At 43.4% G+C, this 10,783-nt stretch overlaps 1 protein-coding gene across 1 annotated transcript; it reads right to left on the reverse strand.

Moving 5' to 3' along the window:
- Nucleotides 1–251: 251 nt before the first annotated feature.
- LOC308362377 (inactive all-trans-retinol 13,14-reductase) lies at nucleotides 252–9,911 on the reverse strand (the record flags this gene model as incomplete). The annotated part of the gene is made up of 11 exons (XM_080834993.1): nucleotides 252–418; nucleotides 659–818; nucleotides 2,034–2,200; nucleotides 2,822–2,931; nucleotides 3,966–4,104; nucleotides 4,611–4,730; nucleotides 5,094–5,291; nucleotides 6,144–6,339; nucleotides 6,872–7,113; nucleotides 7,697–7,879; nucleotides 9,755–9,911. 11 exons carry the CDS (start codon nucleotides 9,909–9,911, stop codon nucleotides 252–254), a joined length of 1,839 nt encoding a protein of 612 aa, XP_080691119.1.
- Between the last annotated feature and the right edge of the window lie 872 nt (nucleotides 9,912–10,783).

Below are 10,783 nucleotides of genomic sequence, written 5' to 3' on the forward strand. Positions count from 1 at the left end.
TTCTCACAACAAGACATTCTCCGTTTGGTCTCCAAAGATCAAATCATAGGTAGAATAGATAGATAGAGAGAGAGAGAGAGAGAGAGAGATCACATGTATTACATCATATTGCACACGTTTTTAAATACCACTGTCAAACGATACAGTTTCCACGCCACGCCACCCTTAAACTCCACAGTTCACCAGTGTCTCTGTGTATGATGTAATTCCCTGTGTGCCCACCAGGGGCAGTGCAGCGCTCTGTACGGGCCTCACTGCAGTTTCTTGGCCAGTCGGGCGTTCTCTCTGGCCTTCTCCTTTTTCAGTTTCTTCTTCATGAACATGAGGTCTATGTAGAGGATGTGGTCCAGCACTGTAGAGGCGCAGAGCAACCCTCCGTGCAGGGCCCCTGCAATACCACAGCTGAACACGTCCTGACCTGAAACACACACACACACACACACACACACACACACACACACACACACACACACAGACAGAAAGAGAACAGATGGATTAAACCACCCATGAATGTGCATAGAGACACAGACAGAGACATTCACACACATCCATGTACATACACACACACACACACACACACACACACACAGAGAGAGAGAGAGAGAGAGAGAGAGAGAGAGAGAGAGAGAGAGAAGGACACACACTGTAAAGCCCTTACCTGAGATGTAGAGGTTTTTGATGGGCGTGTCGCAGCGGTTCTTGGCGATGGACACTGGGTCGTAGCGGTCCAGGTTGTGTTCGGCGGAGTACATGGCCCCGCGGTATGCTCCCAGGTAGTGCATGTTGGACAGGGGGGTGGCCACTTCCTGGAACACCAGCTGAGGAACAGGAAAAGATGTTGGTTGTGATGGCAACTTAGAAATATTGACATAGGAGATGATGTCACATTTAGATTGGATGTTTTAATGAAGTCAAAGTAGGATAAACAAAGTAAATAATTAGTGCAGTTAATCTCAAAGTAAGTAATTAGTGCAGTTAGGCCGAATCTCGATTCTTCTCCTTGCCCCTTTTGCTTAGTCTTGTCTTAGTCTTAACCCTAGCACTTGCAAGTGTAAGGGCCAAGGGCTGAGATCTTTCCCCTATGAAATGAGACGCCACTCGGTTTCGGGTACGTCATGCGTGACTGTATGAGCTATGAAACTAGCGATTTAAAAAAAGTCTAATGAAGAACATGGTTGCAAATATATATGTATACAACTGTGTAGAGCACGAAACAAGACTGTCGTCATTTTTAAATTAATTATAAGCCAAAAATACTTACATGTAGTGTATGTAGCATGATAGCTGGCAAGCTACCATATAAGCCAATGGAGTGGTGGTATACGCGCTAATTGTATCCTAAAACTACCGTTTGAAAACTTCAGTTAAGACCTACAATACTATGCATCGTTCGAGTAGCACATTTCAGATCAAACCGAGTCATTATAAACGTATAAAAAGTTGTGTATATAGCTTTATTCATGTAAAATATTCCTCGCTTCAAGCAGCCATGTTTTTTTGAAAATTCCCGAGCTGGTTTCGCGGTGTGCTCTGGGATAGCCCTTGGAGGAGCAAGGTAGCTCTCCGATCATCTCAAAAACGAGGGCCAAACTTACCACTTAATTTTGATCAAGTTGGGTATTGAGACACCACTAGCTCTCACATGAACGCGCAATTTCAAGGGTAAGGGGTAAGATAAGGGGTAAGGGGAAGTATTGAGATTGGGCCTTAATCTCAAAGTTAGTAATTAGTGCAGTTAAACTCAGCAGGTGCAAATCGGCTACAAAGCATGTAAGATGTACCCTAAGGAGAATCATGAGGAATGTACTGCATGTATTTAGTTATCTACCTATCCTAAAGTGCCCAAGCACTTCACAAGGAGTGCTCCACATTTGCCTCGTCACACACATTCACACACAGACTCTCTGATCCCTGAGTCCAATTCCTTTCAAAAATGAATCCTTTCAAAGACCAAAGATTAAGTTTTGTTTTGTTTTGCTTCCTAGTTCATAGTCCACAAGGCAGCTGTCCTGCCATGGTCCTGTCCTGTTTACCTTGTCCTTCAGCTTAGGGAAGTGAAGACAGGCCCAGTTAAAGAGGTTGTTGGCGAATCTCATCTTGTAGGTCACGTAGTCGTCCCCCCTCTTCCTAACGGCCGAGTCCTTCCACTCCTCGAACCACTCGTAATTCACCATGGTCAGGATGGTCATGCAGGACTTGCCTGGCCAGATAAGCATCAAAGTTAGCAACTCAGGTCCATGTGTGTGTGTGTGTGTGTGTGAGAGAGAGAGAAAGAGAGCGTGTGTGTGTGTGTGAGAGAGAGAGAGAGAGAGAGAGTGAGTGTGTGTGTGTGTGTATGCTAAAGAGTCTGTGTGTGTGTCTGTGTGTGTGTGTGTGTGTGTGTGTGTGTGTGTGTGTTTGTGTGTGTGTGTGTGTGTGTGTGTGTGTGTGTGTGTGTGTGTGTGTGTGTGAGAGAGAGAGAGATAGAGAAAGAGTGAGAAAGAAAGAATGTGTGTGTGTGTGTGGGGGGGGGGGGGGGGGGGGTGTTTGTGTGTGTGTTCACATTCTGTCAGACACACCTACACACATGCACACACACCCAAATACACAGAAACTTGAATGATTTTACTACCAAGGAAATTATTGGAGTTACTGCTCTCTGTCCCACATTTACACATATACACACACACAGACAGGAGCATATGAAAACACAGACACACACACACACACACACACACACACACACACACACACACACAAATTTGATCTCCCTGTACCTCCAGGTGAAATGATGGTAAATAAACTGCACCTGAATGACAAAGTGTGATGTCTGCAGTCTCACCTGGGTGTCTGATCTTTGCTGTGGGGTCTTTGGCCGAGGGGAAAGTGATGAACATCATGGGGGCGTTGTCAGGGGCCTCCTCTTTGCTCATATCAAAGTATTCATCCATCCTGAGACAAACAACTCAATTTAGTTCAGTTAAATTCAGTTCAGTTAAATTCAGTTAAATTCCATTCAATTCAAAGAAGTTTTGCATTTTTATTTCGTTACATTAAGTCCCATTGAGCTCTTTGACGTTCATTTAATATGACTCATTGTAATCAGCACGGTATAATTAAACCAGACTAAAGCAGCCTTAAACTCTTCCTTGCAAGGTGGTATAGTCCATCTCTAAAGCCGGTATGGATGGAATAGTCCACTTCTAGGTGCATTTTCAGCTTATATTCTACATTTCGCAGTCAAAAAATAAATGCTTGTTCTGAGAAAACACATGCCATTACATATTAAGTTATTATAGTTAATTGTTAACACCTTCTTTAAATGCAGGTCCACTCATTTGAGACACTCTGAGAGCGCTCTTGACACACCAGGCTGAAGGTAAGACATGCAGAGAATCGATCTGTCTGCAGCTCATGGGGAACTAGGAGAACTATGTGCTGGAGTTCAGGAACTCATTAAGGAGGAGAGCATGTGCCAAACATCTGCAGCCGATGACCTATGCCTGTTTTTGCTCGCTGCGCTTCAACATTTGGTCAACAGCGCCACCTAAAGGGCCAAGGGTGTAATTGCAGGTAATGAGGACAGAATTCAGGGGTGTCAAACTCAAATACACAGAGGGCCGAAATAAAAAAAATGGGTATAAGTCGAGGGCCGGACAGTGGGGCAAGTGCTCCCTATATAGACGTATGCTACCAACGCGGGGACAGTGCATTGTGGGACTTGCAGTATTTGTGGTGCGTTCGACATACCAGCGGCCGCGGCAGACAAGCTCTGATAGATAAATAGATGGATACTTTATTAATCCTGAGGGAAAATTAGGCAAACCAAATTAAATTTCACCGTTGCTCATACAAATCAATGGAACTTTTCAACATTCTGAGGAGCTGGCGGGCCAGAATAAATGGCTTGTCGGGCCTGATCAGGCCCACGGGCCTTGAGTTTGACATATGTGACATAGATACTCAGAGCTGGGCCAGGTACTCACATCCCATCCATGTTGTTATTCCTGAAGAGCCACATGTTGGTCGATACGATGCCAAGCTCTTCAGTGGTGCCGTCGAAGCCAGAAAAGATGAGGAAGGAACCCCTGCCGGGTTTCACCAGGTTCAGACGCGCCTGGACATCTGCACCAGAAACAAAACCTTAACTTTCACTGCGTTTACAAACATAAAAAAGCTTTATTTCTTTTATTTAGCATATGGATTCTTCGCCCAAACTAAGTGTATCAGGTAGACATCTTCAAAATAACTGAAGGACGTGAGATTATACGAAACGGAATCACTGAAATAGTATACTACATATAATCATGTAATAGTATACTGCATATAATCATGATGTAACTCAAAGCGTGTGTGCATGAAATAGTTTGAGGGCAATACTTATCCTTTTAAGACCCTTGTCATTCATCATTACGCTGGGTATGTTTTTTGCACAGGGAATTATTTTATGAAGTATTATGTTGTTTTTAGTGTGGAACATGTTTATTACGTATGTCTTGTTTCCTTCAATTTTCTTGTGTTTTCTTGGGTTAAATACAGTAATACAGTGTCAATAGGAAATACACATTCGTGTTTGTTTTTTAGTTTGTCTCTTGTTTTTGGTGTTTGTTGTGCGTGGTGACTCAACTCACCTTGTTTCATATGAATCTCCGGAGGCAGAAAGTTCTTGAGGGTGTTGAAGAGGCCGCAGTTGGAGATCACGACTGGCGCCTTCACCTCCACTAACTCCTGGCCTTTCCTCACCGCCACACCTGGCAAATCACATCACAGCAAACCGTTATGAGATCTAACAAACACACCTCAAAAACCACTACAAATAAGTGTTAAGACCTGTATATGGGTAACCCAAACAAGTATGTAAACTGAATCTTAAGGTCCATCCTGCTGTCTGGGTAAACTAGACTTAAGTGGCCATCTTGCTCTCGGGGTAAACTAGACTAAAGGGGCCATCCTTCTCTCCGGGTAAACTAGACTTAAGCGGCCATCTTACTCTCAGGGTAAACTAGACTTAAGCAGCCATCTTACTCTCAGGGTAAACTGGACTAAAGGGGCCATCTTGCTCCCCGGGTAAACTAGACTAACAGCTCCATCTTGCTCTCCTGGCTAGTGCTCACCACAGGCGGCGCCATCTTTATCCAGCAGGACTTGGCAGACCGGCGCTCTCACCAGCACGTCACCGCCATACTTGCGGATGGTGTTGCTGATGTGGTAAGAGATCTCGCTGGCACCCCCCTTTGGATAGTACGCTCCGCGCTTGTAGTGGTGGACGAGGAGGGCGTTGATGAGGATGCTGGAGTCCCTGGGGGGAACGCCTACGGGGAAGAGCGATAATGTGAGAGAGGTCAGAGGTCAAATATAGTCTCATGAACCCAGACACGGCTATAACAACATCGACACTAACATTTGACTCACACAATAACAGCACAATACTTCACAGCCTGGAGACAACTAGCTGAAAATGTGGACAATGTGGATATGTTTTAAAGGCACCCAGTGCAACTTTATGTAAACATTCAATGAAAAATAAACATTCAATTTCTAGTCTTTTTTACACGTAGTAAGTTTCAATAACTCCATACCATTACATATCGTCATTCAAGGAGCAAAGATGAGACGTCGTTGTGTGGTGAGAACTGATAGAAAATCGTAAACAACAACAATCGCCGGTGGGGAGAGGCCATTTTTCCATTGACTGGAATCCTGCTGTATTTATTGTAGGTTACAAAAAATTAAGAAAATGGCGGCGATTGTTGTTGTTATCGATTTTCTATCAGTTCTCACCACACGACGACGTCTCATCTTTGCTCCTTGAATGTCGATATGTAATGGTATGGAGTTATTGAAACTTACTACGTGTAAAAAAGACAGAAATTGAATGTTTATTTTTAAGCCTCGAAAGTTGCACTGGGTGCCTTTAAAGTGTACATTGTATGAATTCGGAATAAATAACGGTGTGAGCAAACATTTCAAGCACATTACAACTTATTATTGTCTCTCGGATACACATTATGGTTTGTTTTTTTATGACGATTTAGTGAAAAACAGTAGGCCTATATCTTATCTAATGACCGTATCCGAGCATATCTAAGGAATGTGAAGTACACCAGCTCACTAAAGCCACATCTCCCATCGTATGTGACCCTTCCCACGTGCTACTCGCTCACCGTAGAACAGGTAGGAGAAGATGACCTGGAGGTCCTTGTTGCTGGTGAGCTGGTCAGCCCAGTCGGTGGCGCTGGTGGCAGACAAGCGGAAGACGGACGAGCAGAGGTCAGCGATGCCAGACTTGAGCAGGAAGAGAGCCAGCCAGCGAGGGATGAGCTTCAGGGAGGCCAGGTAGTGGGTCTTCCTGGCACAGACCTACGGGGAGAACCACAAGCAACGAGACGCTATATTAGAGAGGCAGTATTTTACGAGGCTCAGTACTGAAGGAGGCATAATTGGTTACTGAAACCACCAGCTATGCGGAGTCCAGCTGGCAATTTGTTGTCCCAAAATAATCCAAACTGTAGCTAAACCACATTTATATACCCATTACTTTGAGAGATACAATGTTGAAAATAAAACATGAAATCCCAAAAATCTTCAGCTTTACTACAGCACCTCATTTAAAATCACTGTAGTTTTTTGTATACATATATGCCATGGCTAAAGGAATACATTTTATTATAGCATTTCTATTACTGTTACATAACAACACCATATTACATACCAATAACAGAAGGATCATTTAGAATGATTGTCCACCAGGATCAGCTAAAAATGGTCTGTTTTGGATAGTCAATTCCTTTCCTGAAATCACTGTCGCTAACTTGATGTAGTACACCACAGTGCATTACACAAACCACACTTCTTGTCCTTGACTGCAGGAGGCAGTGTCCTCCACGCATACCTTCATGCATTTAAAGAACTTCTCGACGGCCTCAGTGTCGTCTGGGAACTGCTTCTTCAGGTGGGCCTCCATCTCAGTCTTGCCGGTGTAGATGGTGTACTCGCGGTGCTCCTTGTCCAGGCCGATGTGGATGGTGTCAAAGTGCTGGTCCAGGGTCTCAAATTCCAGCTGACCCTCCGTGATCTGGTCGAAGGCGATCCGAATCAGACTGTTCTCGTGCAGCTGACCAATGTAGTGAAGGCCTACACACACACGCACACATACACACACACATACACACACACACACATACACACACACACACACAAACATTAACACACACACATGATTGTAATGCAGGAACAGAGAGAAAAGAAATTGATGTGAAAAGAGTTGTTGTAGTAGCCAAAGACAGCCAGCAGGGGGCAGCATGTGATCTGATTGTCTAACTGACTATAAAGGGGATTATCTGCCCTTCACCCCAAGGCCCACCACTGCTCTCTGGTGCAATGGTTTGCTTTCTCTGACCACACACTGTTTCTGCTCCTCGCGGGTAAAGGTAACTCAACTTTTCTCCCTAAAAAATCAACACTGAATAAAACTACAATGCCTACAAAGTTGTAAGATAAAGGATTTGTTTTGACATTTTGACATTTTTAAAGCATGTGCTTTATGATGTGTTTGTTATCCAAAGTCGCTGTACCGTCCGGTATCATTTTGGTATGAATTAAATCCATGTTCAAACACAGCCTTGGTGTCAGGACTGCGTGCATGCATGGACTAACTGGTAGCCTATACAGTACATACAATTCATGTCAATAAGCCACTTGTAGTAGGCCTACTTACCAACATCAAATTCAAAGCCTTTTTCAACAAAGGTGTGGCAGCAGCCCCCAGACTGGTCGTGCTGTTCCAGTACTAGAACCTTCTTCCCCAGTTTGGCCAAACACGCAGCCGCCGTCAGGCCTCCGATACCGCTGCCGACCACAATGGCGTCCAGGTTCTCAGGGATTCTGTCCTTGCTGAAACCTGCTCGGGGGAGACAGAAAAGACCATACTGCTTTTAGAGGACACAGCAGTGAATTAGCGCAGTTTTCAATTAAAGATTGTGTGTGCTTTGCCACAATGTCCCCAAAAAGGTTCTAAAGGGTTCCATCAAAAGTCTGGCCTCAAACAGCTCTGTGGTGCAATTTAGTTCTCTAAGCATTTTTAATCCTGGCATCTCAAAGGGTTCCACATAGTCCTGAAACAGTCTTCCCTTCGTCGTTAAATAGATATGGCTTCAAATGAGACACATTTAGCCAGGACTCTTTCTAGGTTTGATTTGTCTCATGTCTCTTAGTTCGACAGATGATGGTAGAGGACTATCCCATGTCCTGAGATTATTTCTATTCTATTTTATTCCATTCTATTCTATTATTGTATCTAGTATATAAATCTTGTACCTTATCCCAACCCTAGCCTGTATTCATGTCTCAACTAGAGTGACCTAAGTCCAAGTCTTGCATTGTATATCATAGCTTATCTCCAAGTCTTGTTTTTCTACTGTTTATGATGACCCAGCGAATTACATTCTGCTGAGTTGCCTAAGATTTAATGTGAAATAGCTGCATTGTCCTAATTCATTTTATTAATACATTTATTTTTCATTTATTTTTCTTATTAGTTTTATTTTGATTTAGAACTCAAGTCTACCTGTGCCTCTTATGAAGATGCAAGAATAAAGACCAGCAAATAGGTTCTTGCGTTAATAACAGTGGGCCTTGCAGAAGGCTGTCATTATACCAGCTCTTACTTCAAAGTACAAGAGCCAGCAAATATTTGTAATGGTGTTTTGAGGTTAAGAACGAATGATAGGTATTTGTATGTCTTAACTGACAGGGTATGTTCCTTTGAAAGTGCGCTTCATATAAAAACAATATGACCTTCACGTTTTTGATTATGTTGTAAGATTTATTACAAAGGCTGTCAAGTAGGACAAGTCGTGGCCTACTTTCCCTCTCTGACGTAACATATGAGAGAATTATGCAGCCCCAGTATTTAGTCACACACATATAAGGAGAAACATACACGCCCCAAGCAGACATGCACACACCACACGCCAACACCCACAGAAAGACACGCAAAAGCACGCACATGCACACACACATACACGCATGCACACACACACATACACACACACACACACACACACACACATACACACACGCCTACACACACACACACACACACACACACACACACACACACGCCTACACCCCCCCCACACACACACACACACACACACACACACACACACACACACACACACACACACACATTCACACACACACACAAACACATACATACACACACATACACACACATACACACACACACACACTCTCTTGCCTACATGCTGCACAACTGGTAAAAATACAGAAGGGACTGTCCACCAAGGAATCAATGCTCCATTATTTTAAAGCACAAGTGGAGACCTCATGGTGTCTGCCATACACAACTGATCCCACAGGTTCTCACACATGACTTGCCAAGTGAAAGAGACTGGTAGTGGCGGTTACTAGGTGTCAGAACCAAACATTCTGTTGGTTGTGTAGATACAGTTAGTATTGAAAGATATCAGACCTCATTATAAAACAATTGGAACATTATAATGTAAGCGTCTTTGAGAACTTAAGCGCTATATATAAAGGTGTTGCTTTATTATTATTGTTATTATTATAACATTTGCCAACCTATCAAACTGCAAGGCTAGAATTATCTTATGCAATCATTATATTAAAATATATACTTTCATGTAATTAAATAAGATATGAAAAGTTCATATATTTCATTAGCTCGAAGTTAATAGGAACTTCAACACCAAAAGCAAGTAAAACATTTGATGGGGATTTGGCCGCTCACCTTTCTTCAACACTTTATCTCTCTTCCTCTGGTCCATTTCTAGTGGCTCTTTGGGCCGCAGCGACTCCAGAGAGAATGGACTTGGCTTCCCAAAGAGGTACCAGTAGGTTCCCCCGGCCCAGATCAAGAACCACACCAGAACCACCAGGACCCACATGCTGAGGGTCAAGCCTCTGGTCCGGAGACCCGCAGAGCAGATTAGTGTTAGGCAGCAGCAGAGTTGGGAGAGAGACGCTAGAGAAAAGAGTAACTGTTTGATTTGGTTTGACTTGGTACAAAAAGCTAAATAAGTAGAGTGAGAAAGAGAGAGAGAGAGGGAAAGAGAGAAAAAAATGCTAATATTACTTATGATTGGCTTGTACCAATACAAGTGGATTTCTGACAGAGAAAAAGAGACAAAGAGAACGAGACAGAGACAGAGAGAGAGAGAAATAGCTGTGATGAGAATCAAAGACTCTATCTGAGTGAGAGTGACTCACAGGAGGTCTGTTTTATCCTGCTCGCATGCTAAAGGTCCGTAAGGAGGGACTTGAGAAGCGGGATCATAAACAGTGGAGGAACCGCCGGCAGTAAAGATAAGAGATTGTCAACGCTGAGAAAACACCCATCACCAAATACTTTGGAACCGATTCACAATCATCCAATTACGAGAGTGTCATGTCACTACAACCTCTTACTTTTATAACAGAATAGCTAGGTGTTACAGCAGCAGGAAGGCTAATATAGACATCTCACATTAAGGTGACTATGTAGGTTATGTAGATTATATTGAACAATTCTGCTTATCTTAATTGTGACGGGGAGTATAAAGCCGAGCATGAACATTGGCCCTTCGTCTGTGCTGGAGCTCACCTGGAGCTATCTATCCACAGTGTCCGTTCTGTCCTGTTTTCCACGTTATGTAACGGCTGTTGATGCCCACACTCATCTTGAGTGGACATGACTCATCTTTACACTTTCAGAGGCATATGTGTGCTTCAACCTTGAGCGTGCTGAACCTTTGGTTCTGGACAATTTAAAACGGTGGCA

Source organism: Sprattus sprattus, assembly GCF_963457725.1.
Source record: "Sprattus sprattus genome assembly, chromosome: 3".
Lineage (NCBI taxonomy): Eukaryota > Metazoa > Chordata > Actinopteri > Clupeiformes > Clupeidae > Sprattus > Sprattus sprattus.